This window comes from Tenebrio molitor, chromosome 6 (genome assembly GCF_963966145.1).
Source record: "Tenebrio molitor chromosome 6, icTenMoli1.1, whole genome shotgun sequence".
NCBI lineage: Eukaryota > Metazoa > Arthropoda > Insecta > Coleoptera > Tenebrionidae > Tenebrio > Tenebrio molitor.
The window spans coordinates 3,866,359-3,889,978 of record NC_091051.1 but is presented as its reverse complement, the minus strand read 5'-3'; the positions used below and the strand labels follow the sequence as shown (position 1 = coordinate 3,889,978).

General features: G+C 40.6%; 1 protein-coding gene across 2 annotated transcripts; it reads right to left on the bottom strand.

The window, feature by feature from the left end:
• Positions 1 to 17: 17 nt before the first annotated feature.
• On the bottom strand, positions 18 to 23,452 carry VGlut (Vesicular glutamate transporter). 2 transcript variants are annotated; one of them, XM_069050143.1, is made up of 8 exons: positions 23,132 to 23,452; positions 22,964 to 23,070; positions 6,924 to 7,167; positions 6,648 to 6,872; positions 6,135 to 6,602; positions 5,713 to 6,087; positions 5,092 to 5,286; positions 18 to 5,041 (listed from the first exon to the last, which is right to left on the bottom strand). In XM_069050143.1, exons 2-8 carry the CDS (start codon positions 23,008 to 23,010, stop codon positions 4,778 to 4,780), a joined length of 1,818 nt encoding a protein of 605 aa, XP_068906244.1. In that variant the 5' UTR covers positions 23,011 to 23,070; positions 23,132 to 23,452; the 3' UTR covers positions 18 to 4,777. The 2 variants fall into 2 exon arrangements, with proteins under 2 accessions (XP_068906244.1, XP_068906245.1); XM_069050144.1 differs by having other exon boundaries at positions 5,092 to 5,262.
• Positions 23,453 to 23,620: the final 168 nt, after the last annotated feature.

Genomic DNA, 23,620 nt, shown 5'->3' with positions numbered 1-23,620 from the left:
TGATTGAAACGACAACACTGCCTTGTAACAGAATTATTTATTATACACGTGTTCTGATTCTTACACAGACTTGTAAACGATCACATTTTCAAAATTCAACACATCGATATCCACTAATTCAACAGAAACAACAAAAGAAACTATCCGAGGATGCTCAACATTACAGTTGTCTTGTGGCATGCAGTTTGTTAATTAGTTTACGCCGTATATCACTTAGGTCCTATTAAAACACATAGATATGCAAGGTTTTAGAAAACACTAAATTTAACATGAATATTTGCATCATTTATTGCCTCTACACTACTGCTCTTCGCGGGGAGGAGATTCGTCGAAGTGTCGTTTCGACGAATCTGGTCCGGGCCAAGAATGATAAGAACCGTTGAAACAATAATAAATGTAGCCTAAAAGCGGGTATTGCTCATTCGAAACGAAAACAGCGACATTTCTTCAGCAGTCGACGTCAATACCGCTAAAAAATCCCAACCACGCAAACGAGAAGTACATTTTATACATTTACGCAATTATTGACAAGTTAGAGAGAGACAGTGAAGAAGTAAGTGGAAGGAACACAGAAAACACCTAACACCCATTTAAATTTTTTCATACACACCCAGTATAGCATCGATCAACGCCGAAATAAAATTTATGGTCAAATTTAACCTACCCTATTTACAACAAGAAGCTATAGCTACGACTGTCGAGTCCTGTCGAATCATTTTAGTCTAAGACGCGCCCTCGCTCTTTGTACTTTGTCGTGACTTCTCTGGTTCATTTTATACCGTCTCGCACATCCACACGTTATAACTAGTTATTATCTCCATTATTATCAACGATTGCGGCGGGTGCAGGACCACGCCGGTATTATTGTCAACACAGCCTTGAGGATAGATCACCTCAAATACTTAACACTCTATATAATGTGTGATGAAATGAACAAAACATGATATATACAACGTAACGCGATCCTGAAGGACCTAGTTACGGGGGAACCGTCAGAGGAGAGTGCGCTCGATTGGTAAAATAGTTTGCTAATATAGACCGGCGGAACTACTGTTGTGCCTAGAGATATGGCGGTTGGGATAAGTGACACACCTAAGCAGCGACTGAAGACGCAGTTTTCTCTCAAAATTCCCCTAAACCCAAAATCATCCTCACCATCGAAATTATGACACGTTAGATATTACTTAATAGAAGAATAAAATATAATACAGAATAACATTTTCACTTAGTTCTTTAGTTTTTATCCCTAATACAGTGCCAAGGTTTTTTGATTATATTATCTTCTTACGTATCTTATAGAAATAAATCTCGTCTACGGCTATCAACGAATCAAATAATTTAACTATGATCAATGCATTTTAAGCTATATCTTCAGTGGTAACAAAGTTCTATACAAATTGACAAATTTCTTTCTACCTACCTAGGTATAGGTCAGTTTTTAAAAAAAGTGCCTCGTCTAACAATTGCAGATTTTTACAAAATTTTTTCCAAAAATTCTTTTCAAAATTTCAATCGATTGTAATAAAATGTACATTCTTCAATAATCATGTGATAGTTACTGTACAGTATTAATTGTTCTTAATATTGCTAATTATCTCCAACAATACTTCGGTTTCAGAGGTCCCAAACTTGTCGAGAGTTGCAAAGCACTTTTGCATATTTCCTATAATTAGTTTCTCGCAGAATGTAACACTTCGAGTTTAATTAGAATTCTATCAAAATCACTGAATAATAAAGCTGAAATGAAAAATAAAGCATTTTGAGCTGTTGAGAGATGGCGCCAAAATAATTGGAAGGCAAGATTGGTAGAACTGACTGTTTTGTATAGTAGGTTTCTCGGTTGCCATTTAAAACAATAGTTTGAATTTTTTCCCCCGCAAAAGTTACTCGTGACGTCATAATGCACTAAACTTTTACGACCGACCACGCATTAGGTGTTCCGTCACTAGCATAAAACCCAAAAAAACACCCAATTAACCCCACGGGGCTTATAAACCTTGGGTTCTATTCGAACACTCAAAATTTCTCGGTTGATTTTACGTCACATGTTACTTTTCCCCCCGCCTCCCAATTTTCAACTGTACGCATTCCAGTTCTACCAACCTTGTTGAAAGGAGCTTGAGAATTAGCGCCAAATTTTAAAAATGAGAGAATGTCCAAGAAATCTTATGACGAATTTGTTTCATTTCTGTAGCAACGATTTCTAATTCCTTATTTTCTTCATCTGGTCAATACTTTGTTTTATTTCTTTTTTTTAGAAACCAATATTAATAACAACATTTCAGGTTTAATTAGAAATGAATCAAAATTTATTTTCACTATTTTTCAATACTAAATACATATTGGGTGATTCAAAATGATTGTGGAAAAGTATGGCAACTATGTACGAAAATTTATGTGAGAACTGTGTGGGCAGGATAAAGTTGACATTTGACAGTTCATGGTCGCGCAATTTTGAAAATTGCAAGTTAATGTGCAATGTTATAAAAAAAATCAGATGCACGAATATGTAATGTCATATAAATGTCAACTACACCCCATCCACACAGTTGCCACATAAATTTTCGTACATAGTTGCGACACTTACCCACAATAATTTTGAATCACTCAATATCAAATTTGTTATGAGAAATGAAGCATTTTGTTGTAGCTTTTTGACCGTTCATAGATGGCGACAAATTTTTTTTAATGCATGGTTGGTAGAACTGACTAATTTGTATAGTATGTTGCCTCGTCGCCATTTAAAATAATAGTTTGAATAGAATAAAACCCAAAAAACCACCCAATAAACCCTACGGAGCTTATAAACCTTGGGTTCTATTTGAACACTCAAAATTTCTGGGTTGATTTTACATCACGAGTTACTTTTCCCTCGCCCCCCAATTTTCAACGAGGCAATCTACTATACAAATTAGTCAGTTCAACCAACCTTGTTTTAATGAACTTCAAAATTCGCGCCAAATTTATAAATTGAGAGAATGTTCAAGAAATTTTATTCCAAATTATGAATCATCTAGCGTAATTTCTAAAACTGTCAAATATTTTCGTGATCTTGTCTGTGATTTATCTTTTTTCTTTTATAAAATAACACTTAAAGTGACAAGTTTAATTAGAACTCGGTCAAAATTTATTTTAAAAAATTTTGAAGTCAATACATACAATGAAATGCCAAATAAAAATTTTGCTGTCTAAGTAATTTTTACGAGCTTGTGAATTTGGGGCAAATTTACAAAAATGAGAAAAGCCTCAAGGAATTTTATATCAAATGAGGAATTAATATGGCGTGATCAAGAATGACTGAATCTGTTGGTAAGAATGAAAATTTGAAAGATTTTGGTAACACTGTAATCTAAACACATTTCCGGATGTCGGCTTTGACAGTTTGTAACAGCATAAACATAACCAACATAACCTAATTTTTGTGCCTAATAAGAGACAAAAAAAAACACAAAACACCAATGATAGTTTTCAATTGTTTGATTGCCAAAAGAGTCAGCCACTGTTAATATAATTTTCAAAATCATGACTTCTTACGTTTTAAAAATTGTTAAATGTTTTATTGTTTTCAACTGTCATAAATTCTCACTTTTCTCCTTTGTAAACTGCCCTAAAGCAAAATGAGCAGATAACGAACCGTTGGCCTAGACAACACATTCAACGTTACATTTCCGACAGGTCTTAAGAATTTGTCAAAACTGTCAAAAGCAAATGCGAAACCATTTTTAAAAGATTTGGAAGCTTCAGGGACGTCGTTTCAAACAATAAAATTTTGTATGCAACTCGTTTCTGGGTAAATTGGGCTTTTCTAATTGCCCTCGAGGCCTTAAAACGCTCGCTACGCTCGTGTTTTAATCTTGTCCCTCGGGCAATTAGAAAAGCCCAATTTACACTCGTTGCATAAATAACTATTATTTGCCCTATCAATACTTTATTTTTTCAATTGAGAAAGTAATTTCAAAAAGTAACATTTTAGGTTTAACTAAAAATGAATCAAAACGTAATTCCAAATTTTTTACAAGAATTTTGTATAAACAGTAAAGAAAAAATGAAGATAAAAGCTAGTAACTGATAGATAACGCAGTTTGGTGTTATGGCTTTTTTATCGTCCTAAAAGGGCGCTAAAATAATCTTCACGACCTTGAGAATCCGCGCCAAATTCAAAAAATTTCAAGATTTTTTTTCCGAATAACAAACTTGTGTAATTTCGAAAACCATGATGCCTCATTTTCTGAACAATTACAATTAATTATGTTCTTCACTCTTTCAGTGAGGCACGTTTTCACTTTGAGAAAGTAATTCCAGAAATTAACACTTCAGGCGGAAACTAATAAAAAGAATTAAATCTAAACACCAGAAATGAAACGAAAAAGTAACGTTTCGTGTTGTAGCTTTTTTTGTCGCTTTAATGAACTCCAAAATTGGGACCAAAATTAAAAAATGAGAAAAAATTCAAAAAACTTTATTTCAAATGAGGATTTTATGTAATTTTTAGCTGGACAGGAAGTGTTACGACGTTACTGAAATTCGATTGTTAAAAAGAATTTCCCAAGATTCATATTTCTGCGCCAAACTTTTCGACATTTGTTATTTCAACTGAAAACTGTGAAAAGAATTTCCCAAGATTCATATTTCTGCGACAAACATTTAGACATTTATTATTTCAACTCAAAACTGTGATTATTTGTTAGTTTTGTGTTGAGTTCTTTCACTAGCACCCTCTCGCGCTTTGCAACCCCTCGAAATATCGCTGGAGACTCTCTCTAAACTAGTCTACCCTTTAATAAGTGCGATCGTAAACAGTACCGTGCATGTAAGTATCCTGAGCTTCTGGTTGTACCTGTTCCTGCCTGAACGGATTATTCCCCGAGCGGAACGGATTGCTACTCGGTACGTAGGGCACCGAGGGCGGCGGAGCTTGCGGCGGTTCCTGTCCCGTCCAACCGGCAGGCGGCTGGGGTTTTTGCGGCGGCGCCGGTTTGTCCACCGATCCGTAATTGATCTTGCCGCTGAGTTGGCGTTGCAACAAACCGTTATTCTGATTCTGGAAGAGCAAGCAGTTAGCGACGCCAACCTGCACCGACTGCGACTCACCGGAGCCTTGACGGGCACGGCCTCGTTCATCGGGTTCCACTGCTTCTCCTCCTCGACGCGCGGGTCCGCCCAATCTTGCAGCTCCCCGGAAGCGAACACCGCGTAGAAGATGATCCCGGCGTAGTGGATCATCGCGGAGAGAATGAAGACGTAGCGCCACTGCTCCCGACTCTGGAAAGAAGTCATACCGTCTGGCTAAAACCGAAAATCAAACGGGCACGCCGTGGATCAAAAAGAAAAACGCCAGAGAGAAACTACAAGAAGCAAGAGAAATTTATTTGTGGAGCAAACGTCGATTTTCGTGTTGCAGCTCGGAGCGCATTTATCAAAACAAAGTGAAGCTTGGCTCTCCGGACTACTTAGAGGGAAAGAGAAAATCCACGAATACGTCACTCGACTGCACTATATCATAGCGTGGCACCCTCGCTTTTCACACACGAGTGCCTCGATCGCCGCCGCTAAAATGAACTCTCTGTATGCATGTCATTTCGCCCTTCATATTTCTAGATATGATACCATTGTTCAGCGGGCATTCGAAGGCGTTCGTGCGAAACGGCAACTCATCCACGAAGACGTCAAATTGCATTATCCCCGAGCGGAAATTGCAACTTTCAAACTTACGGTGTTGTTGGCTGTGATCAAGTGAACCACGTAGGGACAGATGCAGCCGGCGATGGTACCGATCCCGTTGGAGATGCCCATGAGGATGCTGGCGTACCTCGGGGCGATGTCCAGATGGTTGACGTTGAACCCAGAAATTGCGAACCCGCTGAAGGCAACTCCGATGGTAAGCGCGGTCATACCCTGTGCCGTGGTGTCCGAGTAGGCCATGATGATGAAGAACGTGGCTTCCATGCCGAAACCCCCGCAGTTGAACAGCTTCCTGACTTGGGTGGTGTTGAGAAGTCCTTTTTTGCGCAAGCGATCCGCCAAGATCCCCCCACTGGGGACTATGACGGTCATCAGCAGATGCGGAAGGGCGCCCAAGAAGCCGTTCTGGAGCGATAGTGTTTAGGAGGTGCACGCGTGAGAGAGAGACTCACCTCTTCGATCTCCACGCCGTAAGCGTCTTTGAAGTAGGTAGCTTGGAACAAGACCAGGAGGTAGAAGTTCCAGGACCTGCAAAAATTCGCCACGAAGATGGCATAGCAAGGCATCGACGTAAAGAAGGTCTTCCAAGGGGTGTTGGCCACAGTGGGCGTGACGTAGTTTTGGTTGGTGCTTCCCAGAGAGTTTTCGATGTAGAACAGCTCCTTCCTATCGATCGTGGGATGGTAGGCTGGTTTCTCGAAGACCAACCACAACCACGCCAAGTACCACAAGAGACCCATGACTCCGTAGAAGTAAAAAGGCGACAAGGGACCTAAACGCTTCACTAATTCGCTCGAGATAGGCATCGAGAACATCACTCCGGCGTAACAGCCGCTAAACGCTAAAGTTGCTAGACGGGAACGTTCTAAAGGGGGGGCCCAGTATCTCATGATGCCGTGGCATGCCGGATAGGTGACTCCCTACAAAGCACAGATTATTGGAGTCTCGGAGCGGCGGCAATCTACCTCGACGAGGCCTTGGAGCACTTTGATGATGATCAAGACTTGGGGGTGTTCGTAGCTGGCGGCCACGAAGAGGTTGAGGAAAGAGGAGGCGCCGATCGCCAGACCGAAGAGCTTGTTGGCGGGGTAGGCGGCGGCGATCAACCCCCCCGGGATCTGGGTGATGAAGTAGCCCCAAAAGATGGCAGAGTCGACAGCGGCCGCCGTCCCACTAGCCCAAGATTGTTCCTAGATTTGACGTGTAATGTTGGTTGCCTAGCCTAGCTCGTTGGGGCTTACCTCGAATTGGAGTTTGACCACCCCCATGCTGGTCCTCATGCCGAACATGATGATGAAACCTATGCAACTAAAGAGAGCCACTGTGGCCCTCTTGGACAGACAGGGGCACTCCGGGCGGATGTATTGGTCGATGTGTCTCAAAGGAGGTGGGTCATAGTCCGGCATGCTTTCCGGTGAACTGACGTCATCTGCCCCCTCGCCGCCTTTTTTGATCGGAGCGCCGAACTGTTCATGCTGGACATTCCTGCGTGACGACACCAAAATCTAATTAGCGCGTCGATAAAACATATTTTACGCAGTTATTAGGCGTCGCGTGCTCTGATGCACGATTTAGACAAACCGGCGATTACGCTGGATGTATCTTTTAAAGCGTTTTATGATAAATGTCCCCTAAAAGACTTGTATAATGCGTTTTAACGCTGGCTTTCATAACATGTAATGACTAGCTCAGCATTGTGTAGGGAAGCATGTTAATGTATTTTAGTCATCAGCAAAAAGGGGAGGACAGAGACGGCGATAGAAGACCCCGATCGAAATGGCCACCCATTAATAACTGTGTCGTGACAATTTGACGAATGTCTCTCGGAACACCCCCGGCGGGGGACGCGATGCTCTCTCAATCTCGCTGATTATAATTGCGGAAAAACGTAAACAGGCTCTATTTTACTCGCCACCCGGATTTTCTATGAAAGCGGATATGATTCCATCGATTCGGGGCTAGTGTTGGATTCTAGAAACAGAATTGTAAGTGGCATATTTCATTTCTGATGCGAAATACGTGACCGAACCCCAATAGAGCTTCTTATTTGTAATCCACGGCTCGGTGTGCTGAATTGATATGTACGCGACAAAGGCTCCCGCTATATTCCAGAAACTCCACCCCAACACGACAATAAACGTCACAATTATTCACATTACAACTACAAAATGAAAATATTCACTCGTTTGCCATTACACCCTGCAGTCGCAAATTACAACCGCGCGCGGCGCCACCGGCGCCAACAACAATGACAAGAATGACATTTGCAGCTAATGAACAATACTGGACTGCGAAGGCGTTGGAAACCGGCCTTTTTTAAAGCGTAGATTAATTGGAGCTAACCTAAAATTTAAAGCCAAAAAAATCTTTCTTTTTTTCTCTCTTTGCAATGTTTTACATTAAAAATAGAATAACGTAACGATTCCTATTCTCGAAACAAATATCTAAGGGTACCATTTGCTGAAAACAAACATGTGCAATTATGTCCCGATTAAATATAAACAAACGTCTTTCGAGTCAAACGGCGGGAAATTCAAACTTTACACTGTTCTAAACGGTCTAATTTTTCCAACGCATACTTAGCACAGGATTTCATTTGACGAGCGATATTTGTACGGAACGTACCCTATATTCTCACTGTCAAACCTATAAAGCATTCTTCTGGGAGCTTTCAAATCTAGGTCACTTCGTTGAGAAAATGGCAAAATAAGATTATTTATATAAAGTGATTTGAAAAGATAATATAAACTTTTGTTTACTCCGTTTTAATCTGATTGAAAAAGTTGTTGGATAATATTTGTAGAACGCTTCGTGGATTTGTGAAAAAGTCTTTGTAAAGTTCACAAATGAAGACTTTTCTGTTGAAATTTGTTTTTATTTATTAAGAAGGGGGTTGCTGTCGTGCAGTTTGAGTTAAATTGTAACAAAAAAGGGAAAAACCAAGAAGAATTGACTTGTTGAGCTTCGCTTCAGCTAGACTGAGTGATTTTCGTGATGATTTGTAGAATTGTGATTTTTCTGTGTTTGTTCCAGCTCCGCTTTGCCCCTCTCGCTGGGCTCGCTGGGGTGATCTTGCGGAGAATAAAGCGTCGCGACGCCCCTGCTCGTCGGCGTCTTGTGCGAAGTAGACAAGCAGACGGGGTAATATCTGAGGCCACTCGACGTCACTTGCCGGCTCCTGCTCGGTATTCATGGGGTAAGTGCGACGCAATCAGCGGAATCATATCACAATCGAAGTGACTGATCGATCGCCGCCCCCGCTCGTCTCACACCGGATGCAAATTAGAGAAAAAAAAATATAAGAAAACCGCGCCGCCCCCACGACGACCCTCCTTTTATTCGAACGTGTCGGTGCGGCTCCGCGCGGGCTTTGCGCTCAAACTTAGATTAAATTACAAATAAACACAAATTAAAGAGTCCACCGCGGATTAGGGGCGGCTCGATTACGCGATTTTTCTCCTTTTCAGCTTCTCTCGAGGCACCTGATGCACAATTCAACAGGTTGCGGGGATAGCGTTTTATTATTCGGAGGGTGCGGCACGTGGGGGTGACTCACCTAAACGTCATGTATCGGAGACGGTCGCACTAATTAAGCACGGGAGGTTTGTGCGGCGCGAGAGCGTGAGCTTTGCAACGAACGATCCGGGACAATGGAGCTAGTCCGGTTTCCCGGAGTTCTCGCTCCTGACTGGGAGTCACGTGTCGGTGGCACTCCACACCACCAGATCTATTTTCAGGTCAATTATTCGCCGTGCTCAAGACAAAACAAAAAATAATTGCGCGCTCTAATTGGAAGCCTGTTTCCCGGCTCCCACAAATTTTTCTTATTAATTACGCGTCACAATTCTCACACCCCCTGTTTTTAGGCAACCAAATAATCACATCAGTTCATCTTTAGTGCACGAAACATTTGTGATAAGCCTGTGCATCAGGTGTCTTCTGGTCGGACTTGGCGGCGCCTATTCTGGGTGTCGTCCCATCATCAATCACATAATAAAGTAGGAATGGGTCGACATGAAGATGATGAGCGGTGAGGGTGGAAAGTTTTCCCATTAGTCTTCATAACTTAACGTCAATTACCAAAACACTCGCGAAATCAGAAGTGGGAGGCGAATCATCCAGTCTGAATCCGGTCAGGAGTAGGAATAATGGGTGATGCAGCCGCCGCCGCCGGAGTCTTAGCGTTGGGGATATTAAACACCGATATGAAGAGCTCTGTTGACTTTGGAGATGGATTCGTCTATATGCGTGTTGACTAGTCAAATATTTGCTTGCTCCTGGAGCAGAGCGGCAATATCGCAGCCCCAGGGTCAAAACGTTTACTTGTGCGATTTTTCTCCATCTAGATTAAAAATTTCGTCCGAAATCAATTACGCGGTTACCCTCGACTAGTTGGGAGGCTAAAGCCCCCGACGTAAACAGTGCATTGTACGAGTGTAACTCAATTTGCTGCCGACTGTCGACATTAGTTTGCATCTTTGGGGGGCTTCGCTTTCCATTAGAGGAGCTTCAGCCGGTCGTAAATTAAATTCGATATTTTTCGGCGGGATTTTCAGCGCGACTTATTAAGCGCCGTGATCGATACGAGCCAGTTGAAAAGGTAAATAATTTCAAAAGCCATTAGTTAAATCTGAGAAAAATGCGAATGGGCGCCCGCAACTGCCGAGGTTTAGCTGATTTCCCAGGAGATCGGCTTGAATGCCTATCGCGGTCACACTTCAATGGCTACGGAAAGACCCGTTCACATCATTTCCTGATGGATTACTACAGATTCACCGACCGATTTCGACCCAATGCGCCCTGACAGGGGCTTTGCCACAGCCGCGAATTAACAAAAATTGCTTTAAGCGACCGATAAATGTTTTTGGGCTCGATAAAAAGTAGGAATTGCTGACAGGACGCGTTTAAAGTTGACAGCCGAGCCTGATAGATACACGAAAAAGTGCCATCGACTACAAAGGGGTGGTTACAAATCTTTTGCGGAGCTTCAAACGATAAAAACAGACGAATTTTCGATAACAGCCTTGTTGGGTAAGTGAAGTTAAGCAATGTCGCATGCGGTCAGTGTTTGGATGGGTGACCGCCGGAGATATCGCGTTCTTGTTGTTGCTTCAACACCTCACAGCTTCTTTACTCGATTTCAGTGTTGTCTGGAATATGCAATCTTGTGTCAGTCCGGCCTCGATGCCGTGCCTCTGTTTTTTATAATTACCTTGATTGAACAATTCTCATTGTTAGGTATATCTACTTCGTTTCATCTTCTTGTGAAAATCGGCTTTCTGTATGTTTAAGAGAAAAGCAATTTTCGGAGGTGTTCAACTGAAATATTGAATTTTCTTTTGATCTTTTTTTGTAACTAGTCTCTCTTAAAATTAAAGGTCTTTTCCTAGATTTTTAGTAGAGATTTTCTATCTATTTATACAGGGTGTCTCATCTAAGACTTTCGAGCCTAATATCTCGGTTATTTTCCAACGGATTATCGTGAAATTTAAAATACAGATATTTTAGAGGGTGAAGAGTAAAATTCCATTAATGCAATAACCCAAGTCTTAAAAACGTAATTTTTACATGCCTTTATAAAACGTTGAATCACTTAAGATTTATATCAAAAAATTCATCGTCCATAAAAAATGCAGTAAGAAGAAACTCGTCCTTGAAAGACTTCTTGTTTGCAAGAAAAAAGAAAAAACCTGGCTGCAGATGAAAAAACGTAGACGCGTATGAAACAAACGCACTATCGCCAAATTTTGTTCACTCCTGTTCGCACAAACGCTGGTGACATATTTGACATTTATCTTTCTAACCTTAAAAACACTTACAAAGTTAAAGACAACATTTGGACGTAATTTATTATCCTGGATGGTTTAATTCTTCCATAAAGGACTAAAACACGATCGGGATATTTTAGCAAGGTAATTTAGTCCACGGACGCTTCCTGTGCCTTCAAAAAATTGACGACTCTCTGATCCTTAAATTTTGTAAAGCCTACATTTGGATAGTGTTCCACGAGAAAACGAACTGTGTCATTTAAATTTTTAGGACACTCTCCATAGACAAAAATTGTTTCCTTTTTCAACAATATTGCAATTTCTGCCATTGTAGTCTATTTTTAGAGTATTTTCAAAAAATTTACACAATTTGACGTTTCTAATAAAGAGCGCCCACCTCTGACAGATTTTAAGGGGTGTACAAAATATTGCTTGACAACTTTTTATCAATTGTTTCAAAAGGTAACTGCTCAAACACCTTCAAAATTTAGATTACATTTTTAACAACAAAATCTAATCTTTTCGTTAAATCAGACGAGTGATTTAGTTAATTGTTTGTGTAGACACTTATTTTTTAATGTTTAACAATCTAATAATAATTGCGTTTAATTTTCAATAAAGAAAACATGTGTTAAAATTACATTTTTTAACTTGAGGTAATTTTATTATTACTAATAGAACATTCACCATCTAAAATATCTCTATTTTAAATTTCACAAAAATCCGTTGGCAAATAACTGAGATATTACTTTAGAAAGTCTTAGCTGAGACATCCTGTATATTGGGTGTTTATTTAAATTTCTCGTCAAAGTTGCCCTTGAAGAGTCGATTGTGAACGCAGCGCACCACTCGCCAGCCTACAGAGTAAAAAAAAACAAACAACGCAAAAAGTAGCTGATCCGTGATCGGTAATCCGTGGTGCGTTCACAATCGACTCTTCAACGCCAACTTTGACGGGAAATTTAAATGAGCACCTGATCTAAATAACTTAGAAAGCAAAATAACATTTTTTACACGCTCAAAATGTCTCATGTAAGTCATTTTCAGTTTTTAAATTATAGTTCCATATGTTTTAAGTTTTTGGAAACGTCCCAACTGTTTGTTTTTCTTATTTTGTACAAAATAAAGAAAATATATTTTCTTATACAGGGTGTCCCAGTAATTGCGAATCAGAGTGCGCTTTCGTTGGTGATAACTGATAAATGAAAGCAATAGCGTTAAAAAAATGGTCAGCGTGTGGTAGATTTTTTGTAATTAACAATTAAAGTTGACCAATCAGAAGGTCGCTGTTAATTTGAATTTCAGGTAAATTCAACGAACACTTTAAATTGCTTAGCAACATAATTCTAGTAGTAATTTTTATTGTTCATACGATTCATACGAATTACACGTTACTCAGTTTTTTTGTAAAGGTGAAAACTGCTCGAACACTATTGGTCAATTTTAAAAATTCATAACTAAGAAGCTATTGCACCCTGAATATTTTTCTGAACGTTTTTCATCTCCATTATGATTAAGGAATATGCTCTTTAAATCTGATTCGCCAGTTCTGGAACACCTGTATATTTATTTTCTTTTATGGTTTTGGTCTTATTTTCTTTGAATTCTTATTCTAGGCTTATACCTTATAAAACTGATTTAAAAATATTTTCCATTAGTGATTTTTATCGTGAAAAACTTCAGATAAAAATTGAATTGAACATCACAACATGTGATTGTATTTATTTCTTCTTTTATGATTTCTTCTTTTTTATTTATCCTTTCTAGTCAGCGTACTCCATTTTATTATCTCCCCTTTCTTCTTTTTCCAAGATATTTTTCCTAATTTGTTGACTTGATCTCTAAATACATTTTTTTTTTGCTTTTAGCTGATTTTTCCTTGAAACTGTCGTCCTTACTTAATTCCTTATAAAATTGTAATACAATGTGGGGATTTTTTCGTGATTATGAAAATTGTATTCATTAGAATCCATGAAAACCCAAAAGAAGACATTTTTGAAAACGAAAAACCAGGAATATAGATGTAGAAATTCCACGATAAACTGATAACAATTACAAAATGTAACTAAAAATCATCTTCTTTTTTCCCCAATCTGTCTCATGCTTTTAATACTTTTGTCTTCTTCGCCTTTCATAACACTTTTCTCTTTTAGACTTCCCTCGACTCCCTCTTTCCTTCCACTTTTCATTTGAATTTATTTAATTGTCTCGAGAACTGCAATCACGAAAATTTCTTTTATTTTGAAAGGATTCTTTTGCTCATTCGATCATTCTAGTTCGCTTATTTTTTGGCGAGCTCTGCTGAGAACCTCGTTGCTGGGGGATTCACGCCGTGATGAGTCGAGCTGGACAAAATTTAAATTTAACTTTGTACGCAAAGCTCCCTTCGGGTTCTTTGAAACCCAACAGTTCTACGAATCCACCGTGACGAGGTCACAATCGACGATTCTGATAAATAAACCTCCCCGGCACGAAGAAAAGAGGGCCTCGAAAGTAAATTCATTAGATAAGACAGTATCTCAGGATTACAATTGCGTCCGTCGAAGTCTGAGCGTTGAGATAAGCCTGCCCCATTCTAAATCCATTTCCTCTCAACGCCTTTGACTTTACGTTTCAATTAACATTTGATTGTCTGCGTCGATTAAAAAACCATTTTCGTCCGGCTGGCGCGGCCGGAATCTCAACGACGTCCCGGAATTGGTGTTGTAGTAAATTTTAATTTAACGTAAGTGATATGGTTTCTGTGAAATAAATCCAAACAATAGGAGCGCACGCATTGTTGTGGCGTCTTGTCGAGAAACACCACAAAGGGTATCTTGGTACCAGTTTAATCACGTTAATGGAGGCGTCCTCGCAAGCAAAACATCCAATTTTTTCGCGATTTTCGCCACGCCAATAAATTATGCCGGTTTGTCCCGGCGAATGCACTTTTTGTGTTTCCCACATTTCCTCTATGCGGGAAAGTGCTTTTCGGCATTCCGACGCGTAAGGGCCGCCAAAGAAAACAAATGTTGGTCAGCGGCGCCATCAATCAGGGCACTTACGCGCGACGTCTTCACCCTCGCTCCCGCCAAAATCGAATTCAAAGCTCCAGCCGCGGGATATTTGCGCTAATGACACCCTCCGGGGGCGAGCGCGTATCCTCTTCCTGTCTGTTCATTTTTATGCCGTCCACAGGACCGAATCGATCGGCGGCGGCGACGCCGCCGAGACATCCGCGAAGGATTGTTATTCGGCCAGTGTTATGAGGGAAATATTTTGTAAATTCGACGTAATCCCATCAGCGCCGAGGGAAGCTCCATTGTTGCAACCGGAACAATATAAAAAGACGAAGAGGGTTGATTGACGGAGACGGCGGGCGGTATAAAATGCGCATTAGAAGAAGGACCAGATAAGGCATCAGCTGACCCTCTATCGCCGAAATGAAAGGACGATCTCGGGACCAAATCCGCCATAAATAATAATCAACGGGAAGGATCAAAACAGGATCGAATTTAAGAGTCGCGACGCCCCCGCTGAAAGCGTCACTTTTGTCATTTGCTCGACAAAAATCATAAAAGCAACACACAAAGGGCGCGCACTGCATTACGCCCCACGCACCACACTGCGTCGCAAAGGGTGCACCCCCGCAATTTTTTTAATTCAATTTATAATAAAAACACGACTCTTTCGGCGAAAACTCGTTTCATTCGGCTTTGATTTTCCGGAACGATTCAGTTTTAAAACCGAACATCCCCCACGGATCATGTTTGATATCTAATATTAGCGAGGGGAGGCGCCTCGGCGTCTCCACCCCCGGATGATTGTTACAAAATGTTTTATTACAGTTATTACGAGGCAGGCACGAGTGCTTTATTAAAACACTTGTAATCAGAGCGGAGATTTTTTTGCGCAACCCCAATCCACAATATCGAAATTGTATCATCCATTTATTTGATAGTCGAAAAGGGTGGTGCAGTAAAAGAAACGTTTGGTAAAGCGGAGTGCTTTAAAACGATTCCTCCACTCCTAAAAGCCACGCTCTTTCCTTGTTCGCACACAATACTACGAATTCTATAGCGATTCAATGCAAATTGTACTTGTACAGCTCTGTCAAAACGTAAATCACACCGGAAAGGGGGGCAAAGATTTTTTCCGGGTGGTGCAATATCCTGACGGACACCGTAACGAAATTTCACAACATCTGAGACTGATTTCATTTCGCAAATGCAATCACCGCCCCCGCTCGGGGGCAGAATGCAGTAATGGGATTGATTTTTTGACCGTCGATGCAAACCGCTCGTCTTGCGAATTAGCTATTGTATCGCCGAAACAAGCTGCGACGTGCCTTCGATACGCCTCGACCCTTTATTAAATTCGTTCATTTCCCTCCCGACGGGATGAGTTACGTAAAGGTGGAGGGCCGAAATTGTTATTTTGATGAATGGCGGCGGCGGAGCCGGCACAATGTAAGAATTTGTTCCCAGGCCACGTTTTATATTTCGCTTTAATAATGTTTCAAGAAACTTTGTGAACTTCTCCACTCGTTAAGGGGATTTGCGAAATGAATAACATAATAGGGTATCTCCGAAAAATCTCCCCGCTCGACCTGACCAACACAAAAATTTATTATTTCGAACGGTGCATCCTTCGGGGCGGCGTCCTTTTCCAGACTTTGAAACACGATAGCGGCTGGAATGCTTTGTAGGAATTAATTACGCAGCAGGAAGGCATCAATAGACCGGCCCGAATATCACATTCACTACCGACATTCACGAGGGTAATGAAGTCTCTAAAGTCGAGTAATTATAACAAAAATACCCCAATAATAAGGATAACTAAGAGTAATGACTCAAAGGAATATTTGATACGGGAGCGGAATCGATAGGGTCTGTTAACTGAAGCCCGATTACGAATTCTCTACGGCGGCGGTGGCACAAGAGGATCCTGCTTCATTACTAACTATCATATTAGAAAAACAACAAAGACAAAGAAAAGAGTTCATAAAGGCGCTTATTCCTCTTTATTTCCTCCATTATGACGGACTCAACGATAACTTGTAACGAAGCAGTGAAGTGACAATTGAGCGCCTTTTTGGCGGCGGCCACCCATCCAAATATCGACCGCACCCGGTGTTGCTTAGCTTGTTTTCTTATGAGAGGATGTGAATAACAAAAATATTTGTGAACTGGGTTGTCTGCGTGAATAATCCCATGTAAAAAATGTAAGTTTTATTTGTGAGATTTGAGTGAGGGTAATTGTTGGTTGCCTAATTGTTTGTGGGATTCGGTGCGCAATTAGTAATAAGGGCGCGAACGCGAATCCCTTTTACGAGCCGTTCCCAATAAAGCGGCTCATAAAACATAAAATCTCGTCTGGCCCGCTAGACGTTGGGCGCCTGGAGGCGGCGCCGGCATCCCCCGAAGTGGGCCATCTGTGTCGGCGCCGAAAAGTTGCCGAAAAAGTGGATGCGGCGTCTGGAAGAAGAAAACATGGGGGGTGGGCGCCATCGATTTTCCCCACATAAACACAACCGTTGTCCTGTTCGACGGCAATAAAAAATAACAAGCACCGATCTGGATGGCATCGAAACCCGAAGCCGCTAATTACGAAACGTCTCCGGTGGATCGATGGTTTTCCTCATCGTGGGGCTTATTTTCGGCCAGAGACAGTTTATAAATCCGGGAACAACGAGTATATGAGTCACGAGGACTCTTCAAACTCCTCTCAACAAGAAAATCTCCTTTATTGCGCTGCCGATCCCGGCAAATCCGCAAAGCCTGACTGCGATACACATGCGGTTGCTTAGTGATGAGGTTCGAGATGAATGCAATGTAGTAAACCGGGCTTTTATTACACTTTTAAGCGGATGAAAGGCTGTAATGCACACCTCGCCGGGGAAAAATCCAAATCGGACTCGATCGCGGAGTTAACGTCACTCGTCACGTCATTAGCGGAGACGGAAAACTTCACGCTAAATGACGTTCAAAACGCAACGCCAGTAATCCGGACGGTGAAGAGTTGTACATTGACAGCCACGGAGGGGAAGCACAGACGTGGGAGCTAATACGACGGAAACAACGAATGTAACAGACGAGAAAATTGTTTATTGTTCTAGAGAGAGCGGTGGAAACGGAGGCGATCGGGTTTCGAGGGGATGCATATTTTATTGACCATAGAGTGAATCTTGTCAAATTTAATACCCTCGATGTGACGCCTTTCACGCTTACAAATTGGCTGCAACGAACAAAAATATTGTGACGTCCTAGTAATCCCAAAAAAATATAACACAACACCCTCACAATGCAGAATATTGATCTTCAAATATCGAACAATTGTGTTGGAAACCGTTAATTGTAGATTAATTCGAGCATGTTGACAGCTAACCTAAAATTTAGAGCCAAAACATCTTTCTTTTTTTCTTTCTCGGCAATGTTTTACATTAAAAATAAAATAACTTAACGATTCGTATTCTTGAAACAAGTATCTAAGGGCACGCTTTGCTCAAAACAAACATGTTCAATTATGTCCCGATTAAACATAAACAAATGTCTCGTGTCAAACGGCGGGAAATTCAAACTTTACACTGTTCTAAACGGTTTAATTTTTCCAACGCCTACTCAGCCCAGAAATCATTAACTTTTATACGTTTCAACTTGAGTTGCGATTACTGTTCCAAAGCTGTGTGAAACAGCCCTTAACTTATCGATTTTCTGTAATTGTGATTTAGGGGATTACAGTGGTGTGTTGCTGTGGGCGTTGAAGGGAAAATATTTTTTTCCGGATAAAACAATCAGGCTATCTATCTTGAAAAAATATTTTTGAAATGTATAAATATAAATTCATGGAGTGTCTGTAATGCATTCACGCTGTTTTGTTATAATGGGAGGCTACGAAAATTTTGCATTGAATTTGGTTAGTAAATCTCTCTGTTGAATTAAGTTATGTTCTTCTAAGTTTGAGGTTATAAATAGCGTCAACGTCTAGTGCATTGTTGTCAGTTTTACTAGTTTGCAATAGAAGAATACTCAGACATCGCGAGAAATTCAGCAACATGAGGTCCGCATGTCAGGCACTTTCGTGACGGAAATCAAACAGTGTGTCCAACATTAAAAAGAAATCATGGCCTCCTATTATGCCAAAACAACGTGAACGGTATTTAACTAAAAGTATTGGGTGTTCATTTAAATCTCCTCAAAGTTGGCCTTGAAGAGTGGTCTGTGAAAACACTATACGGAGTACCTGGGGATCACGGATCAGTTGTTAAAATCTAACCTCACTTTTTGCGTTGTTTGTGTTTTTACTCTGCAGACCGACGACTGGTGCGTTCATAATCGACTATTCAGCGCCAACTTTGCAACAAGCGAGCAAAAACGTTTTGGATGTGAATTGTCAAACTCGAGGTCGCTTAAAATTTATGATTGAACTGTATTACTGTACACTGACGGACAAAAAAATTGTCGTCACTCATTGTCATTTTATTTAATGTTTTATTAATGTAAATCATACTTCTAACTTTGAGGTTAACCAATGTCTGTCAAATGACGTGGGATTTTTAAATTATTTAAAATATTTGTCACTTATGAGATATTATTGTGAAGGCTCGCAAGCATGTTTTACATAATAAAAGCAATGAAAGACATTTTGGCGACGATTTTTTTGTTCGTCAGTGTACTATTCCGGACACGGAATCTTGGCCACAACTGACATTTAACTGATATATATGTGTGAACTGGCCCTTATTGAATGTAACCCAACTTTTGCCTCAATAATGCTATTTCCCTGCTTTTTTGATGTCACAATAAAAACTTCAAAGTGATGTTTAATAATTGTCACTTATTAATGACACTAATGATTGGTTTACATATTTTTTTTTAGAAATGTCAAAAAAATGTTGGCCAAGATTCCGTGTCCGGAATAGTACGTTAGTGAGATCTGTCATTAATTCCAAATACCTTATTGGCGCGCCTAATTACTTTTGCTGGTGGTGCCAACATAACGACAAGTCCCCAATTCACATCTATAACGTTCCGGCTTTAGACGCGTGAATATTAATTAATTGTATGCTCTTTAAACTAATTTTAGCAGATAGGTATCTCACTTTTTGTTAAATATGTCTTTGTATCTAATGTTTTTATTAAAATATGTATATGAAGCTGTGAATAAATATTCTGAAATAAATAATTTCTGTTATAGCAAGAGCTTACAATGAATCGTAAGGTTCAACAACACCCCACATAACCTCAAAAGTCGAAAAAGCTACCTGAATCAATCTACGACGCAAGTTTTGTTTTTCAAGGACAAACAGGTTGACAAATTAATTTTGATAAAGTGTCTTAAAAATGAATAATCGTCAGTAATATGTAAATTTTGAGGAAGAGACGAGTTGAATTTTTTGTAATAAGTCGGAGTAAAAAAAGTGTGGGTTTAGATTTATTGATTTCAGTTTTTTCCCCGATATCTGAAAAAGCAGGAGTCGTGTTTACACAAGACAAGAAATCAGCAATCGCCCATATCGGCTTGTCCTCCCTCTTGTCGAAAGCCTCCATCGGATTTAATTTCGCTCCCGCCGGACCAATTCCCACCTCTCACCGTCCGTGAAAACATTATTACCACAAAACAGAAGTAAACGCGAACGCACCCCTTCCGATAAATAAAACCGACCGATTCCATTAGTCGAAATAGTCTCGATCCGTTTAAAACGTGTCTTACGTCCTGAATCGAGAACGAGCGACTGATGGCATTTTTAGCATCACGTTCATGCCCACTTACGAGGTATAATACATAATAACATTGTAGGGCTGTAAGTGGAGTTGTCGAGGAGAGGGTGAAAGAATGCGTCACGTGACCAAATTACTCAATGAACCGCGTATTAGCGTCTCCCGGAGCGGACGTGTCAGGAATCGCAGTCCGGGACGACATACGTCGCACCGAAAAAAATGTTCTCGCTGGTTTTGGAATTTTTCTAAAATTGATTCGCATGTCTGCAGGGTTGTTTGATGTGGTCGGTCGACGACGACAAGAAAGGGCTGTATAATATCATAATAGGCTTTCGCAGGACTGCTTACCGAGGCAGATCCACGCTAATGGTCTGATTAAGAGATTGTGAGACAAACTAATGGACGTTCCCCTTCGTTGTCGCATGCGAATTACGCCGCGACAAGGGCTCAAAAAAGGACGACGTGCTGATGGCACAAATGCAAAAACTGTTGAACGCTGCCACATAAAAATTGCCTCCTGCGCTAGGAATAACAACATTAATATATTTTTAATACAACCAAGAGAAGAAATGATATACGTATTTGTAAAAAGGATAAATCCTGCGGTAAGTTTGTTGTTATCTGAGCAAAAATACAGGATTATCAACAGTTACAAGCAATACATTATATAAGAGCCCCTTGTTTTTAGGCAACCAAATAATCACGTCAATTTACTTTTACGTATACAGTACGGTACAGTTACGCCAAGCTCTGTAGATGCAAATTTCACAGCCAACTACGATGTAAGAAACATTTCTAACCGCTTAGATCTAGTTTAGATATGGATGACCATACGAAGAAAAATACTAACAAAATTATTTACAGCAGTGAGGAACAGTAGTGGAGCTACAGTGGAATCTTGTGGCACTGCGACTGTAAATTAAACTTGAGTCTTATTTGACAGGAACGTCATTAAACTCGTCTGAAGAACACGATTGATGTTTATAACTAGTTTTATGACCACTTTTGGCCATCCAAATAACGATGGACGTCGACTTGGTGCCAAAGTTCACGACTGTGCTCTTGGCTCGGTACAAAATCTATTGGCATGATGATCCAGTTTGGCAAAAGAATGTCATAAAAGCGTCCACTTAAATTATGACCAATAAAAATGACACTTGGCTCTGAAATTTGTTTTGAACCAGTACCAAAAAAGCGATCAAAGTGGAAAGAAAAAACGGAAGTAATGAAAATGAAAGAGAGGCAAAGTTGCATAACTAAGTTGGATTTTGGGCAAAACAGCGAGGATTGTTGATTACTTCGACAACAAAAGAACTGAAACTGTGAAGTTTTTGAGAAGGGCCTGGCAACCAATCACAAGCAGCGAGTTTTTTTGGGGTCATTACTTAATATTCAAGGCGTCAAGTTTCCAAAGAAGTTTTTGTAATTGTCAACGCTCGATCGGGAAAAATTCGAGTCGGCGTAAATAAATTTTCCGGAAGCGAATTAGCATTTAGATTAAGTCCACTTTAAAATCGTGATAGCTGAGACAAATGGTCGCATACATTGGAGGTAAATCGCGGAACATTTAGTTAATTGAAACGTCTGGGGGCCCAACTGAACAGTGGAACAATTACGCTGAGTGTTAACAGATGATAATGTATTCATTTCTCCCCTTTGGAGAGATCTGGACGCGTTATCTCCTACCCTATTGCAGTTTCAACTTTACTCCCTGATCGATATTCAAATTCGATACCGATTCCAATTTCATAACTGATTCAAATGAATAATCATTTTCGCAAACAATGCAGACGCGCTGTCTGTTCTTGTCTCCGGAACTTGCGGGTTTTGGATCAAATCGGACATCCAGAGCAAATTTCGACGTTTTCTGATCAATTTGGGTCTTTGAGGGACTTTTGGACCTCACCAGAACACCAGAACACAATTTAAATATTTCTACTTTTAGAATTCTGTTGGCCACAAATCTGGCGAACTTGGTGTGTTTTCCCTTGGATCAGTCGTTCTTTTCTCCTCGACTTCTTTTCAATCAAAACAGTTCAATAAATGTGACGTCCAGATAGGCTCCGGAAAACCCTCAACAACAATTACGGCACTCCCGGATAAAAACATCTAATACATGAAACCGCGATATATCAAAAAAGCATTTTGTCATTCTCATATTTTATTTTCCAGTACTTTATCTTCCTTATATGTCCTCGTTTAGTCCCTAACAGTCTCACTTCCCCCCAATCTCGGTTTATATTCCCCGCAACCAGCTCTCTCTTATTTTTATGAAGCCATTGATTTATGTTTTCTATATTCTTCCGGAGTTACGTTTTTATCGGCGGACCCAAATTGAAATAGAGCGACGACGTTTCGTAATCATCCCCGAAAATAATCAATCGGGACGAGAGACAAAGTGAAATCTCTTTGTTGGCAATCAAATCGTCGAATAGGGTGAAGAAATCTGGAAATAACATAAATCCCGGATTAAAGCTCCTATCAGGCGAAGCCAGTGAACAGTAAAGAGGATGAGCTTTCAACATAAACGCTACAATTCCCGGCGATCGTTCCTCCTGCTATATACCCTGCCCTGCTTAAAATTCATCACCGTTTCGAGCTTTTTCTTGATTTTATTTGATTGCGGGGCGCGAACCTCCCCATTAACCCCTTTAAAAATTCAACTAGTGGCTTTTGGCGCTTTTTCACCGATCTTCCAGACCCGAGAAGAAAACGTTTTCGTGCAAAATGCAATTTTGGGGTTGTGTTCCGCGGAGTTTTTACAAATTATTGGGGCGCGAAAAATTTGAAAATAATTTTTTTTGGGGCACTTACCACCCGCCGCCCATGTCGTGGCCCTTTGCAGCTCCAAAATAGGGCATAGAAGCACAGTCCGCTCACTAAACACTCAGTACGACGCGTCCATCGTGTGTGGCCATCATCTGTACAAAACGCCATTTTAACATTTCGTATTTTGTAAAATAGAAAAAGAATCGTACTTACCACGGAATGTAGCAGGATCAGGCAAACGACGTCAGGTCCGGGGTACGTTTGGTCCCCGGAGTGTTCCGGGAAGACGTTTTGGCGCCGTCTCCGCGCCACCCTCGCCATTGGAGCCCTGCCACAGTATCAGCTCTGACGTGTATCCGTTACTGTATGCCCCGAAATCCAGCCGCCAACCAACGCTCGGGGGCGGGACTTGCCGCCAGATTACACATTGTTTCAATCGCGACCGTGGAAAAAAAATTGCAGTTTCGGTATATTGTCGGCCATTTTGGAAATCATAAACGATTGTTTTCAAGATCTTATTAACTGATTCTGCTGACTGCCTGTACCTGTTAGGGGGGCGAAAATGCGGGGGCAACACCAGAAATATTCCTACAAAAATTATTATTTTATTGAGGGGGGGTTTGTTAGCGAACAAACAACAATAAAATATAATCTGCGAGATTTTTGTTTTGCATCTGCTTCGATTCTAGGCATTTTTTAATT

Bases quoted from the DNA above. Each gene is read 5' to 3' on its own strand.
- VGlut (XM_069050143.1), bottom strand. From the start codon at position 23,010: ATGCCCTATTTTGGAGCTGCAAAGGGCCACGACATGGGCGGCGGGTG. The intron at 6,873-6,923 runs GTAAGCCCCAAC...CGTCAAATCTAG, and splicing joins TGGTCAAACTCCAATTCGAG to GAACAATCTTGGGCTAGTGG. The intron at 5,287-5,712 runs GTAAGTTTGAAA...TTTCGGTTTTAG, and splicing joins TGATCACAGCCAACAACACC to CCAGACGGTATGACTTCTTT.